A 15441-nucleotide genomic window follows, 5' to 3' on the forward strand; every position below is an offset into this window, starting at 1 on the left:
ATGTCTCTGGTGCTAGCGGACCAATTAAACTGATATGAGCATCTACTGCACGTGCTTCAAAGGCTGCCAGAAGGGATGAAGATTGTTGGAGGAAGTAAACGACCCTCAGAGACCACCCCCACACTTCTGTACGCATGCAGGGAACATTCTGGAAAATGATGTAATCCATCTGTAGCCTCATGACTATGTATGTATGCCCAGTGGCTCTATAAGGACGGCTTGTGCAGCAGTAGGGAGACACACGTCAGGAGGAGCTCTGCCCCGTGTCTCCCGGCGCCGCAATAAAGAATACCTGCTTGTCAGCTTGAAAACTTTGGTGGTGAGTTTGCTCCTGGAGTTTTCTCCGAATCAATTTGGCGACCCAGGTGGGACCCTCTCTGCTGGGCTGCAGGACCCGCTGAGGACAGGGCTCCCTAGGGCCCACGGAGTTTTTCCCGGAGGGACCCCTCGACTCATTCGGGTCGCTGCGGGAGCAGACAAGGACCACCTCATAAAAGGTATTCTTTTCTTTTATGTAGTCTGTAAGGTGCAGGGGGCATCTTGCATAAAGACTAAATTGGGAATTGGGTTGGTTTGGTGAGCGTAAGCAAGGTTTGGAAGCCGTCCATAAATCGAGATCGGAAATCTCCTGGGTAAAGGCATGTACCCGGCTGCCAGCGCCCGTTTGGTGTACACGCACAAGAAGCAGGGGGCTTCTTGTGGTTTGGGTCCTGCAAGGTGCAGGGGGTGTCTTGTGGAAATGGTTTTGGGTCTTGTTGGTATTTGATTTACTTTGTGGCTTGTTGCGCTAAGGATTTTGGTCTTGTGATTTTGGCATCAGTGACAGACTGTTATAACTAAGCAGGGGGCATCTTGTGGTTTGGGTCCTACAAGATGCAGGGGTGTCTTGTGGAAATGGTTTTGGGTCCAGTGTGCTATCGACAGCCCATAAGGGATTTGATTCAGTGATGCTGTCAGCATGGGTCCCTGAATAGGTTAGTCGAATCACCCTCCGATACAGTGGGCTATGGGGAGTTTGGACATTGGAAGTGAGACTGCCCTGGGGGTGGGAGTGCCATGGGGTGGCTCCGGTGACTGAATTGGAACTAGACTGACAGGGACCTGGGGAATCTTCCCTAGCAGATCCACTGGTTAGATTAAAACTAGGGACTAGAGGAAATAAAGTGGAATTTTAGTGGATACAGGAGCAACTTATTCGGTGTTAAATCAGAGAGAAAGAATTTGTTACAGATGTGGGAGCTACTGGCCACCAAGAAAAAAGAAAAAAAAAAGGCATTCTTTCTGAAACCCTTAAAAGTACAAATTGGGAAAACAAATGGGAATGCATAAATATTTATGCATGCCAAATTCTCTAAAATCTTTGTTAGGGCGAGAAGCAACATTTAAAGAAGGCAAAATGGAATTTAGAGTTAAAAACAATCAATAATTGCAGGTTTGAGTTTATCTTTAATTCAGCAGAAAAGCCAACAGGAGGACCTCCCTGAAACAGAAGAAAACCTTAATCAGGTGTATGTGGGAGTAGGGGCATCTGAAGTTCCAGGTAAGGCGAAAAATGCTTTGCCTATTAAAGTGGAAATAAAAAAGGGGGGGGCTTGCCCAATTAGAATAAAACAATATCCCTTAAAATTAGAAGATCAAAGGGAATAAAAAAAATCATTGATAAATTTTAAATTATCGATTATTAATTGAATGTGAACTGGAATATAATACTCCTATCTGGACAGTAAAGAAATATGATGGGAAAAGTTGCCGATCGGTTCAAGATCTCAGGGCAATCAACAAAATTGCGGAGGATATTGTCCAGTAGTAGCTAATTTGTATGATTTATTGACTAAATTGAATAATAATCAGAAAAGGTTTGCCATCCTGGGTTTAAAGGATGCTTTCTTTTGCTTATCATTGGCCAAAGAAAGCCAAAGTCATTTGCTTTTGAATGGGCAAATCCTGACACAGGAAGGGAAACTCAATTAACTTGGATGGTATTACCTAAAGGGTTTAAAACCAGCCCAGCAATTTTTGGAAATCAGCTAGCATGAGAACTAGAATCATGGAAGCCACCTACTCAGATGGGGACTCTGTTACAGTATGTGGATGACCTGTTAATCGCCACAGAAACAAAGGAAGAATGTATCCAGTGGACAATGGAATTATTAGATTTCCTGGGACTGAATGGTTATTGGGTATCCAAACAAGGCCCAACTAATCCAAACCTGAGTTTCCTATCTAGAAGATGAAATAACAGGAAGACAGAGAGAACTTGGAACTGCTAGGAAAGAAGCCATTTGCCAGACTGAACGACCGTCGACCGTCAAGGAGCTCTGGACATTCCTGGGAATGACTGGATGGTGCAGACTTTGGATGCATGGTTACAGTGTTCTGGTAAGGCCACTGTATGAACTGTTGAAGGGAAACCCTCCCTCTTTAGAATGGACTGCTACAGCAGAGGGGGCTCTTAGAAATTTAAAAGCAGAGCTAATGAGAACGGCAGCTCTGTGACTTCTGGATGCGACTAAATCCTTCGAGCTATATTCCTGTGAAGAACAGGGAATAGCTTTGGGGGTCCTGGCTCAGAAACTGGGACCCAACAGAAGGGCAGTGACGTGTTTTTCAAAGCAGCTGGATGAAGTGAGCAAAGGATGGCCCGGATGGATGCCTATGGGCTGTGGCAGCAGTCGTCATGAATATTGAAGAGGCTCGCAAATTCACCTTGGCACAAAAGATCACTGTGCTAGTGTCCCATGTGGTATCAGCAGTCCTGGAGCAGAAAGGAGCCCACTGGTTATCTCCTTCATGTTTCTTAAAATCCCAGGCCACCCTTGTGGAACAAATGATATAAAAAATATGACCACTAACGTTGTGAATCCAGCATCCTTTTTGCAGGAGCAGTCGACAGAACCGCTAACACACGACTGCTTGACCACCATGGAGGCTGTATATTCGAGCTGACCAGATCTGAAAGAAAAACCTCTGGAAGATGCTGATTCTTGGTTTACTGATGGCAGTAGCTTCATGAAAACGGTGAATGAAAGGCAGGATATGCCGTTACCACCACTTCTCAGGTTATGGAAGCTAAACCTTTACCAGCCAACACCTCTGCCCAGAAGGCAGAAATAATAGCATTAACGAGAGCCCTGGAATTGGCTAAAGATAAAAGGATAAATATTTGGACTGATTCTAAATACACGTTTGGTGTGGTCCATGCACATGGTGCTATCTGGAAAAAACGAGGGCTTTTGAACACACAAGGGAAACAGATTAAAGATGCTACAGAAATTCTACAATTACTGGAAGCTGTTCAGCTACCTGAAGAAGTAGCTATTACATACTGTAAAGAACATCAGCAAGGTGACCCTGATCAGGAAATTGGAAATAATTTGGCTGATTTTGAAGCCAAACGAGCAGCTGAAGACTCTCAAATCATGTCCTTAATCCCTGACGGCAAACTAACAATTGAAAAATCTAAACCTAGGTATTCAAAAGAGGATAGAAAATTGATTGAGGATCTAAAAGGACAGGAAAACAAAGAGGGTTGGGGTCAGATACCTGATGGGTGAATTGTAATCCCCTATAACCAGCTCTGGAAGTTAGTTCAGGAAGAACATAATAAAACTCATTGGGGTAGCAACTCTTTGTATAAGTATTTAGACAAACAAATTGTAGGAAGGAATCTATACACCACAGTTCAATCAGTGACAAAGCAATGTCAGCTATGTCTTAAGAATAATGCTAAGACTGAAAATAGAAATCAAATTGGGACAACTGGGAGAGGAAGTTATCCAGGACAGGAGTGGCAAACAGATTTTTCTGAATTACCAAGAAAAGGGGGTTATCGATATTTGTTGGTGTTAACGGATCCTTTTTCAGGCTGGCCAGAAGCATTCCCTTGTAGGCTCAATAATGCAAAACAAGTGATTAAAACATTATTTAACGAGATAATAACCTCGTTTTGGGGTACCAGAGGCAATTTCTTCCGACCGAGGCTCGCACTTTAGTGCAAAATTGTCACAAGAAATTAGCAAAAAATTAGAAATTGATTGGCAACCACATGTTCCATACAGGCCGCAGGCCAGTGGGCAAGTAGAAAAGATGAACCATCTGATTAAACAACAGAGTAGTAAAATATGTCAGGAAATGAATTTATATTGGTACCAAGGTTTACCACTGGCTCTACTAAGAATTCGAATTAAACCTCGGTCAAGAGAAGAGGTTAGCCCATTTGAAATTTTATATGGAAGTCCGTATCAGTCCCAGTTTAAAGGAGAAAGTCTTCAGGAAGAGGGAGAAGGCTATCTCTGACAGTTTCTGATCAATCTGGGAAAACTATTGGAGGAGATAAATATGACAATAGTAGGGACAAGAGCAAGAGGTTTGGATTATCTGATTCACCCTTTGAGATCTGGAGACTGGGTTTATGTTGAGAATTTTTCAGGAGATCCTCTACAGGAGAAGTGGAGCAGACCGTACCAGATATTACTGACCACCTTTACAGCAGTGAAGATAAAGGAACAACCTGCTTGGATACATTATTCAAGAATAAAGAAAGCACTAGAGCCGGAGAAGACGTGGCGGATCAAACCTTACGTATGAAATTGCATCGGTCATAATTTGGACTCATGATAACCAGCGCACAAGCTTGGAACCAGAAATTGTACCTGAAATTAGTGCAGAATGAAGGTTTTAATCGTAGTGACTGTTGGGTGTGCGCACAGTTGCCTAAATCAGGAGAAAATCCGGACCTTCCATTAACTGGAGTTCCAATTCCTAACACTGTCTCATGGATAAATCTGTGGGTGAACACTAGCAATCTACGTCCGAGGGAAAGGTTAAAATTTGGGATAGCTAATCCTAATCCAGGTAATAAATATTATACCTGAGCACACCAGGAACCAGGGTAGGAGATCATGCTTGTTTAAATGCCACAGATGTAGGTCACCATTCAAATTGCAATCATACTACTAATATAGATGGTATCGTAGTTCAGTGGTGGTCCATTCCTAAAGGGAAAGGATGGTATTGGTTATGTGGAAAAAATGCTTGTAAGACTCTACCCCCAGCTGTAAGGGGGCATGCACCTTAGGTGCTGTAATACCCAATTTTACTACTATCGACAGGTATCCTTCTGGGACCTGGATTAGAAGTTTTGCTAAATGAATTAAGTGAGGGTTTAACCCTATTATTGAACGGCACACCGCATTTCATAGTTGTGGAAGAGGGCTAATTCCATCTTTGGCAGTAAGTGAATTAGAGAAGGCAATTGTAAGTATCTCAACAACCATAGAGGAAATGGAAAGTAAAAACATTGATATAATCCAGGCAGAACAACAAGAGATAACTAGCCTAAGGTGATATTAAAAATCCAAATGACTCTACACGTTACTGGCATCACAAAGAGCGGTTTCTTCCATAATCAATGAAAGTTGTTGTTCCTATACAGACTAAAGTGGCAGAATTGAAACAGATCTGGAGGAAATTTGGAAACAAATTGAGATATTTCATGCAATGGCCGTGGATGACACCTCCTGGGGTTTTGAAGAAATACGGAAAAAGTTAACTTCATGGTTACCCAATCTCTCCTGGTTGAGACAACTGGTTGCAGGAATATCGTTGTTAATTGTTTTAATATTGATTACTTGTGGTATGAGACAATGTTCCTTCTGGTGTTGTAAACGCTCTATGATAAATTATGAAGATTGGAAAAGGAATGGAAGCAAGCACCAAGTAGAAACGGGAAATTATTTCAGAAAGACTTTTGATGGTAATGGCAATACATAAAATGTTGCAAAAGAATTTGCAAAAGGACAGAAAAAGGGGGGAGTCTGAGACAAGGGGGCACAAAATCACAAAACAGAATATATAAAACTTTAGAATTAGTTTTAAGTAATGTTAAGGTTGATGGCTTTGTAACAGTAGCAATGGACAACTACTGCGGTGCATGATACGTAGAGGAAAAAAGAGTGCAGTGAGAGAACACGCTGAGAATTCTTGTCCAAGATAAATCGTTATAGTTGACATAATTGTAAGAAAAACAGTCTAGAAGAACAGGACACAGGGATGAGGAGTATCTGGGAACCGCAGGTGTCCAGGATGGGCTACAGTTAAACTACCTGATAAGTAGGAGGACAGGAGGATTATTATGTCTCTGGTGCTAACGGACCAATTAAACTGATATGAGCATCTACTGCACGTGCTTCAAAGGCTGCCAGAAGGGATGAAGATTGTTGGAGGAAGTAAACGACCCTCAGAGACCACCCCCACAATTCTGTATGCATGCAGGGAACGTTCTGGAAAATGATGTAATCCATCCGTAGCCTCATGACTATGTATGTATGCCCAGTGGCTCTATAAGGACGGCTTGTGCAGCAGTAGGGAGACACACATCAGGAGGAGCTCTGCCCCGTGTCTCCCGGCGCCACAATAAAGAATACCTGCTTGTCAGCTTGAAAACTTTGTTCCTGGAGTTTTCTCCAAATCACCACGCAAGCAGAGCTGATTACTAAAATACTGGTTTGCATTTATTGTCCCAGTTAGGCAGTTCAGTTCCTTGTGCTCAGTCCGTGACCAAGGCACACCCCAAGAGGTGTCACTGGCAGCGCTGGGCTGTGGTGCTGCCCCAGCACAGGTCCCAGGAGCTCTGCACGTGGGGATGGGCTGAAAGCTGCCCTGAGCACATCTGTCTGGAACAGTGTGTGCTGTCCTCACAGCCCAGAGCACCGTGAGGGCCCAGCAGACCCCACACTGGAGCTGTGGGCACAGCCAGCAGCACCTCCCCACCTCTGTGGCTTCTGCATGGAGCTGGGAAGGGAGCATGAACACCACAACCATCCCCACGGGAGAGGCAGAACCAGGGAGATGGGTACAGACTGGGGCGACATGGGCAGCTACGCTAATGCCCACCCATAGAGAGCAGTGGGTACTGAAGGCACTGGTGGCTCTGGAGCCTCGCAGGGACACCCCGCAGGCTCGTGTGGCAGCTCCGGTGCAGAGGGTTCAGGGCAGGTACCGGCACCGCGTGGTCCCGCTCTGGCTGCTCACAGCAGCGGGCAGCCCCTGCGCTTCTTGTTCTTGCGGACCTGCAGGCCCGCTCGGGTGGCCATCTCGAAGACCTCCCGCACGCCCTCCTTTGTCTTGGCTGAGCACTCGAGGTAGCCGAAGGCGTTGATCCTGTTGGCCATGTCCCTCCCCTCCTCTGGCTTCACCGGCTCCTAGGAAGCATCAAACAGAGGGTTTGGAAACGTGGCCAGAAAGCAGCAGCAAAAGCACCGTGCCCTTGGCTGTGGGTCCAGCCATGGGTGCCAGGCACCGGGAGCAGTGGATGGCTGGCTGAGGCAGCAGGACCCAGCGCTGTCCTGACCTGCTTCATCTTCGCCAGCTCCCGCCGCGTGTGCTCGTCGTTGCGCAGGTCCTTCTTGTTGCCCACCAGGATGATGGGCACGTTGGGGCAGAAGTGCTTCACCTCTGGTGTCCATTTCTCAGGGATGTTCTCTGCAACAAGCACACAGGGATCCCCCTGAGCTCCCTCCCCCCCCCCCCAGCCTCCTCACAGCCATGGGAGCTGGCACTGGGCTTTTCCCATGGGAAGTGGGGAGAATTCGCCCCACAGCATCCTTCTCTCCCACCACCTCCAGCAAGCCAGGATGGTGCCAGCATCTTCCCGGCGCACACACAAAGCCAGGAGATGGAGGGGAGGGATGGGCAGCGTGGGGGCTTCTCAGAGCCCAGGGGATTTGGCACCAGCACCCGATCCTGTGCAAGCCCCTGGTATCCCCCTCACCCCCTTGTCCCTACCGAGGCTATCCGGGCTGTCAACGGAGAAGCACATGAGGATAACATCTGTGTCCGGGTACGAGAGGGGCCGCAGTCTGTCATAGTCCTCCTGTCCCGCTGTGTCCCACAGGGCCAGCTCCACCTGTGAGGGCACAGGGGTATGGTTGGCAGCTCGCAGGCATCTCCACAGCCAGGAGGCTGATCTTCCTCAGCTATAGCTACAGTCTTCCTCAGCCTGGGTTCAAGGCTACCCGGAAATAAAAGGACCATGGGGCTCCCCCAAGAGCTGTGAGTGTGTCTGAGCTGCGTGGACCAAGCCAGGTGGCAGTGATGGATGGTGGCAATGCCAACACAGGAGGGAGAGGATGGGAGCAGCTCCGGCACCCACAACGGCCCTTACCTGCTTCCCGTCTACCTCTATGTCAGCAATGTAGTTCTCGAACACGGTGGGCACATAGACCTCAGGGAACTGGTCCTTGCTGAACACAATCAGCAGGCACGTTTTTCCACAGGCACCATCTCCTACGATCACCAGCTTCTTCCTGATGGCTGCCATCGCTGTGGGGAGAAGAGTGCAGCTGTGAGCGGTCCACACTCCTGCCCCATCTTTGCCCCTTGTGCCCCAAAGTCTTTCGCATGACTGCCCAGCAAGGCCCCAGACACAAGCATCTGGGCACATCCCAGTGTGTGGATCCCATCCCAGGCACATCCCTGGCAGCCTGCAAGGGGCTCTCCTGACATCGTCACGCCTGCAAGGAGCCATCTACACCAGTTGCTGCATCTACAGCCAGAACCACCACACTGATGCCCAGCCAAGGCGAGGGCGGGTGGCTGCACGCAGGGACCTCCTCCAAGATGCTTGACTGCTGTGCCCTACCCAGCCAGCCTCCTGGCCATGATCCAACCCCTCCACACTGGCCTTCTTACTGTGCCACCACCCGGAGGTTGGTGACCTGTGACCACCTCAGAGTCACGCAATAATCCACAATAAACCAGTTGTGCCGGGTGCAAGAGATGATGAATTCTCCAGGGCAGAAGCTGCGCTCTGGCTCTCACCCAGGCGCGCTCACCCGCTCCTGCATCATCCCATCAGCAACTGGAACGCCCCAAGCTGAGCTCTAGGGGCTCTGGGTGAGCACAACCTGCGTGCCCAGCACCCAGCACTGCGCTGGCCCCATCCCAGCCAAGCTGACAAAGAGGCCTTTGCCACGTCACCACTGGCACTGGCGGCATGGAAGCTGCCATCCATCAGTCAGAGAACGGAGATGAAACCCTGCAGCAAAGCAGGCTGCCCCAAGTGAAAATGATGCAGTCCTGCAAGTACAGCACCCCCCCCCCCCTCGCAGTCCTGATCCAGCTCTGGGGCAGCAGCACAAGAGGGACGTGGAGCTGTTGGAGTGAGGCCAGAGGAGGCCATGGAGATGCTGCGAGGGCTGGAGCAGCTCTGCTCTGGAGCCAGGCTGAGAGAGCTGGGCTGGGTCAGCCTGGAGAAGAGAAGGCTCCTGAAGGGGAGACCTGAGAGCAGCTCCAGTGCCTGAAGGGGCTGCAGGAAAGCTGGAGAGGGGCATTGGCACGACACCAAACCTTAACTATGGCCTGGTGCCTGTCCTCTCATGGGGCAATCACATTCACGCCTGGAGCCTATAGCAAAGGAGGAAAAGAAAACAGCCCCCTAAGGCTGCATCACAATTAGCTGGGAGTGAAGCATTAAGGAATGAGACTCAGCGCGGTCTTGCATTTCAAACACGGGCTGAAGAGAGCTCCTCTCATCCGCACCCTCAGCAGGTCACTGCTCAACTCCTGCCTGGAGGAAACCCCCCGGACCCACTGCACGGAGCCCTGGGGAAGGAGCAGGCATCAGCTCTCACAAACCGAACTGCCCAAGCATGGCCTTGGGGCAGAAGAGAGAAAGATTTCACCCAGCTCCCGGCCAGACCCTGCTGCAGCCCTGGATCCTGGCAGGTTACAAGTGCTTTGGCTCCCAGGAATGGCTCATGGCTGCCAAGTGCTGTGCGAAGTTGGCACTTGCAAGGTGAGAATAGTGAGGATGAAGGGCTGTATCCGGCAGGATCTGGCACTCCTCAACCGTCCCAGTGGAAGAGCTTGGGACTGTAAAGGGCGAGTGCATTCATGCCTCACTGAAGTTGAAGAAAAAGCTTGAAGTGCCCAAAGGGTCCCACTGCTGGGGGCTGAGGAAGGACAGAAACCAGGTTTCTGTTCTAAGGGGAAGCAGGGCTTCCATCCCCTTTCCTTGTGTTCTCCTGCATGTCTCAGCTGGGCGAGGGATGCCACAGCCCCCAGCATGGGCAGCATCCAGGAGCTCATCCCAAGGAGACAGGACATGTATTACAGAAGCAGATAGAAGGGCTGGAGGAGTCTGCTCTCCCCTGCCCACTTGAGGGGGGAAAGCTTTCAAGGATGACATATCCTGGGGACATAAGAAACACACCCTCGGCTTGTCCTGTCTCCAGCCATCACCTCCACAACACAGGATAAGGAGAGCTTACGGGCAAAAAAAAGTCTATTTACTTAAACAGAAAAAGTCTATTTACTTAGAGAGCTCCTTTAGCCGCAGCAAAATGTGATTTGCTGCCTTGTGACTCTCTATCTCAAAGACAAACAGAGGAAGGACGGTGGTGTGGGACGCGCCGCTATCTACTCCACACAGCGCAGCAGGAGGCGCATCTGCAGCGCAGGAACAGCGGATGCCCTGACAGACAAACACCCGCTGGCAGCGATCTGCCTGTACCCAGTCTGCGGACATCAGACCTAAACCAAAACCAACCGGAGTGGGGCTGCCCGCTCCCCTGCCTGCACCCATCCTGATGCTGTCACCGCATCCAGACCCCTTCCCACGGCCTCCGTTGTCCACCCTGACCCAGGATAGCTCCGGCCCCAGCAGCTCCAGATCCGGGCACGGTGCCGAGCGGTGACTCAGCGGGCAGAGGCACCGTCCCCACCCCAAACCTCAGCACAATTCATTCCATTACTCCAGAGAGCAACCCAGAAATAGCCCTTACTAATCCCGAGCTGGCATGCGAGGGAGAGGGACAAGGAGGCTGCGAGCACCGTGTGCTGTCCCCATCCCTGCCCTTGCTCAGCCAGCACAGCACCAACACAGATGCCAGGAGAAATTAGCTCCTCTGCCAGGGGATGCTCTGTCACTCAGCAGGATGAGGCCAGTCCTTTGCATGGGGAGCCTGATGCAAAGGGCTTCGCACAGTTCCCAGATCATGAGCAATGAAAGAAAGTGGAAAACATGAAGACAATGTGAGCAGCACAGCTTGACTACAGCCGCCAGCAGGCCAAATGGTTTCAAAGGACACAGCTACCCACATCAGACATGGAAATTCAAACTGCCAAGTGGTAACCACCCTGAGTTACAGCAAAGGCTGCCCAACCACGCTCACAACCCAACCCAGCCTATACAGGGGTGTGAGCAGATACCTCCTGCTCATTCACAGAGATAACAAAAGGGAGCAGCAAGTTCGTGGCCATGGTGTTACCAGCACTGGCCTAATGCTGAGCGGGCAGCTCCTTCAGCATGCCAAGATGCTACAAAATGAAACCAAACCTCTCTGTTCTCTTTTCCAAGCAGCTATTCCAAAGCCATCACCATAACACCAGCTGGGCTCCAGGACAGCCTTGGTGTTATTGGCCTCTCCCTGCTCTGTGCCTCAAACAGTGAGGTTCCTGCTGAGCAGGAAACGGGGAACCCCTCTGGCAGCAGGATGTGTCCATCACCCCGTGTCTGCTATGGGATCTCAGGAAATGGCAGAGAGATGTTGATGCTTCGAAGGGCTCCAGCCAGGGACAGGAACCTTCCAAGGAGGCTCCTTGGTGAGCCTGAGCTCCCGGAGCAAACAGCAGGGTTTTGTTCTACAGCAGAAACTCCCAAGTGCTGCTGCTGCTGCCGCTGCACCCCGACCCAACCTCTCACACCACGTATCAGCCAACCAGCCCCATCTGCTCTGCCCACAGCCCCAGAGCCTGGGCAGGGCTGGGCTGGAGCTGTGCTGGGAGCAGCCCTTCCCAGGGACACCCCCAGTGCTCCCCACAGCCCCCAGGCTCGGCAGACACCCCACTCCCAGCAAAACCTCCTTATCCAGGAGGAACACAGGAGAGCAGAGCAAGGAGGGGGGGGGGGTCAAGCACTTGCACATCGCCACAAGGATCCTTCTTGGCCAGAGATAGGAGAACTGACCCAGGGCTCATGCTCCTGCCCTGCAGAGCTGCCAGCAGCATCTCCTTACAGGCTGTTGGATGATCCGGGACTATTCCTGCGCCCTGGCAGCTCTCTGGGCATGCCCCTTAGGCTGGAGTTACAGGGCAAAAGCAGTCCTGGCATCCCAAAGCCCTGGCACCACCAGAACCCCAGCACTGTGACACAGGCACAGAAGGAAAACCTCTTTGAAGAGAGGTGCTGGGAGCTGGTATCACTGTGTCTTCAGCTCTGCTCAGCTTCTTAACACAAAAAGCACCCGATGCAGTTTGGACCAGTTTTGATTTAGCGCTTGTTGGGGAAGGAGCTGGGATAAGGCAGCACAGAGGGGCTCAGGGCTGCAGCAGCCACGAGGGATGTAACTGGGTTTTTAAAGCCCCCAAACACACCCCTATGGCTGAGGCTGTGCAACCGGTACCACAGCCAAGAGCTGAGGCGGCTGCAGCATCCGCGGAGCACAGAACACTCGCAGGGAGCGCAGGAAGTGCTTTGTGAGCAGTGTAGCCAAGGACAAGCTGTCTCCACTTCTAAACATGGCTCTGTGTGTGTGCACAGGGCTGCTGCCACCGCCAGGGCACCTCGGGACAGGACCCGAGAGGTGCCACCGGGCAAACAAGAGCCCCTTTGGGCAGCCCCAGGCCACCACAGGCACCGCTGGACCTGCAGGGGCCAGGACATGGGGTGCCTCCATGCAGCAGGACCCACTCTCCTCAGCCCACCGCTGGGTCACAGCTCCTATTAGCAGAAGTGGGAGCCCCACTAAAGCGTGTGTCAAGGCCATGGCTGTCCCCAGGTTAAAGCAGTCGAAAGGGAATTAAGGTGTTTGGGGAGAGAACAGAGGTACATGGGTCAGTTGCCAGCAGAAAGCCCCTCGGTGCTGCTTCACAACAGGAATGATTTTAGGTGGCAGGACTTGCTGGCACAGCAGGAAGTAAACTTCCACACCAACATCTGACAGGTATGCCCATCGAGGGGGATTTAATTTGCTGAGACATCTAAACCATGGCCAAGGTAGTGCAAGTACTGGCAAGTGCCTCCGGTATCAGAGGAATCCTTACACAGAAGCAGAAAAGCATTCCAAAAAGGGCTTGAAGTGAAGAGCAATGAAATGGCCAGGACAGAATCCTAGCACAGAATCCCAGACTGGTTTGGGTTGGAAGGGAGCTTAAAGCTCCTCCAGCTCCAACCCCTGCCACGGGCAGGGAACCCTTCCACTGGAGCAGCTTGCTCCAAGCCCCTGTGTCCAACCTGGCCTTGAACACTGCCAGGGATGGGGCAGCCACAGCTTCTCTGGGCACCCTGTGCCAGCGCCTCAGCACCCTCACAGGGAAGAGCTTCATATCTAATCTAATACCCCCAGGGCTCCGAGCTCCACAGTGGCTCACAGCTTGAAGACAATGAAGTGGTGTTGCTTTGGCACAGCAGCATCCCCAGTTTTAGGCTCCCCCAGCTCCGAGGCTCCAAGCTGTGCACTTAGGAGCAGCACAGCGTAGAGCAGCCTCCAGCCCTTGTTTGCACCAGCAGCCATCACTCACACCCCAAGCACACACTGCACCCGCTGCTTGGAGCCTCCCATCCTGCCTGCCACTGCTGCCAAAGCTGCCCTGTGCTGTGGAACATGCCTGGCTTTACCCCCAGGAAAGCTGCCTGAAACCTCCTTGTATCGAGACCCATCACATCCAAACGATGGGCGACCATCCAAAAAGGAGCTCAACCTCAGTGCTTCCAGTTTAGACCTTCCCAATTCTTTTCCTATAATTGTGAGCTGTGCTTTGGGCACGATCAGCCAGCCTGGGCATACAGCAGACTCCAGAGGGCAAGCACCCACAAAAACCATCCACAAACAGAGCAGAGAAGAGGACTTGGAACAGAAAGAAATCTCAAGCCTAAACCAAGCCTGAACCACAAGTGCTTGAGCCTTGCGGGGAAACGCTGCCTGCCCTCATCTCCTTTTCCAAAGGACATCATGCCATGCTCTTGTTTTACCTCCCGCGGAAGTAACGGCCTTCCCAGCCCCACTGCAGGACAAGTGCCTTGCTGGAAGCTCCGAATACCACGCCGCAATCCCGGCAGATGCCTGTACTTATGCAAGGCCTGACTGCCGCTGCCCCAGGGCCCAGCGATGTTTGCTAATACATTCCTTACTTTTCATGTCAATACGCCTCTCCAGCGCACACAGCCAGTTAGGAGGTGAGCCTGGTTAAACGCTCCCGATAACCTGTTGGAAGACAGGGACTTGGCTTATTTTCTGCTTAAAAAACATCCTGCAGAAGCTGTAGCTGTCAGGAACATGGATTCCATTGAGTCAGTAAAGTCTCACGCAGTCTCTACCTGCACTATGTGTAGCTCAGGAGGATGAGCTGGACACAAACATTTGGACACCAAAAGGCACTTGGCAAAATAGAAATAACATGCAAATCACAGTGAAACACAAGCAGCCAAAGCTGCTGCCTCACAGTCTCCATTCCACAAGCTAAACACCTCACTGGGAATGGGGCAGTGCTGCTGCCTGGCTGGGGGGGGGACCCATCCATGTCCCTGCTCCAGGATCCCCATCGCATCAACACACGCAGGGATCCCATTGCCATCGGGAGGCTGGATTTGGGGGGGGGTGGAGGCTGCTGGGAAGCTTGGCTGCCAGACTCGGTGCTGGAAAGAGCCGCGCAGTCATGCTTTTGGAATGCTCCCTTGCTCCTAAGACAATTATTTCTCCCCCCTGCAAGCCCCCCCTAACATAAATGTTTAAACGTGAGCTCAGCAGCAAGCAAAGGGAACTTTGTTTTCCTTTTTCTGAAGAGACACAAAGCGGCTGCTGCATGAGCAGAGCCACTCGTAGGGATGCTGTTAGAGCCCCGGGGCTGCGGGGAGGGTTGGCGGGATGGGATCGAACACCCAGGCTCTTCCCCCCAGCTTGGCCGGGTCAGTCAGTGGTGGGAAAGCAGCCACAGCCCTGTCCCTGCGGCACCCACAAGTCAGGACCCACAGCCCAAGGCTGCAGTTGAAGGACAAACCCGCGCTGTCCCGACTGCCACTGACTCATCCCTGTCCATCCCAAGGACCCCCGCCCCATCCCAGGCACACCCACCCCATCCTGTCCTCCTGCACCCCACCCAGCCCGGGGGGGAAGGGGGGCATCCGCTTCGCAGCTCTGCTCCCCCAGCAGTGCCCTAACACCACACCAGCAGTGAACCCCCCGCTCTGAACCCCCCATGCCCAGCACTGAACCCCGATCCCAGCTCTGAACCCCGATCCCAGCTCTGAACCCCCCATGCCCAGCTCTGAACCCCGATCCCATCTCTGAACCCCCCATGCCCAGCACTGAACCCCGATCCCAGCTCTGAATCCCGATCCCAGCTCTGAACCCCCCATGCCCAGCACTGAACCCCGATCCCAGCTCTGAACCCCCCATGCCCAGCTCTGAACCCCGATCCCAGCTCTGAACCCCCCATGCCCAG

The 15441-nt window shown here is 51.6% G+C and overlaps 1 protein-coding gene across 4 annotated transcripts in view; it reads right to left on the minus strand.

The window, feature by feature from the left end:
- RHOC (ras homolog family member C) overlaps positions 1–15441 on the minus strand; it is a 421559-nt gene that overhangs the window by 405773 nt on the left and 345 nt on the right. For 2 of the 4 annotated variants that reach the window (XR_009966253.1, XR_009966254.1), the window contains exons 2-6: positions 14132–14204; positions 8165–8322; positions 7786–7906; positions 7352–7482; positions 6638–7202 (exon numbers count right to left, since the gene is read on the minus strand). Coding sequence is in view for 2 of the 4 variants with exons in the window: in XM_062626583.1 (XP_062482567.1) it covers positions 7029–7202; positions 7352–7482; positions 7786–7906; positions 8165–8322; positions 14132–14138 (591 nt within the window). In the remaining 2 variants the exon portion in view is untranslated. Of the gene's footprint in view, positions 1–6490; positions 7203–7351; positions 7483–7785; positions 7907–8164; positions 8323–14131; positions 14205–15441 lie in introns of those variants that run through there. The other 2 variants (XM_062626583.1, XM_062626584.1) reach the window with 2 other exon arrangements.

Source organism: Pezoporus occidentalis, unplaced genomic scaffold (genome assembly GCF_034315485.1).
Source record: "Pezoporus occidentalis ecotype Australia unplaced genomic scaffold, CSIRO_AGI_Poc_V1 ctg294, whole genome shotgun sequence".
Taxonomy (NCBI): domain Eukaryota; kingdom Metazoa; phylum Chordata; class Aves; order Psittaciformes; family Psittacidae; genus Pezoporus; species Pezoporus occidentalis.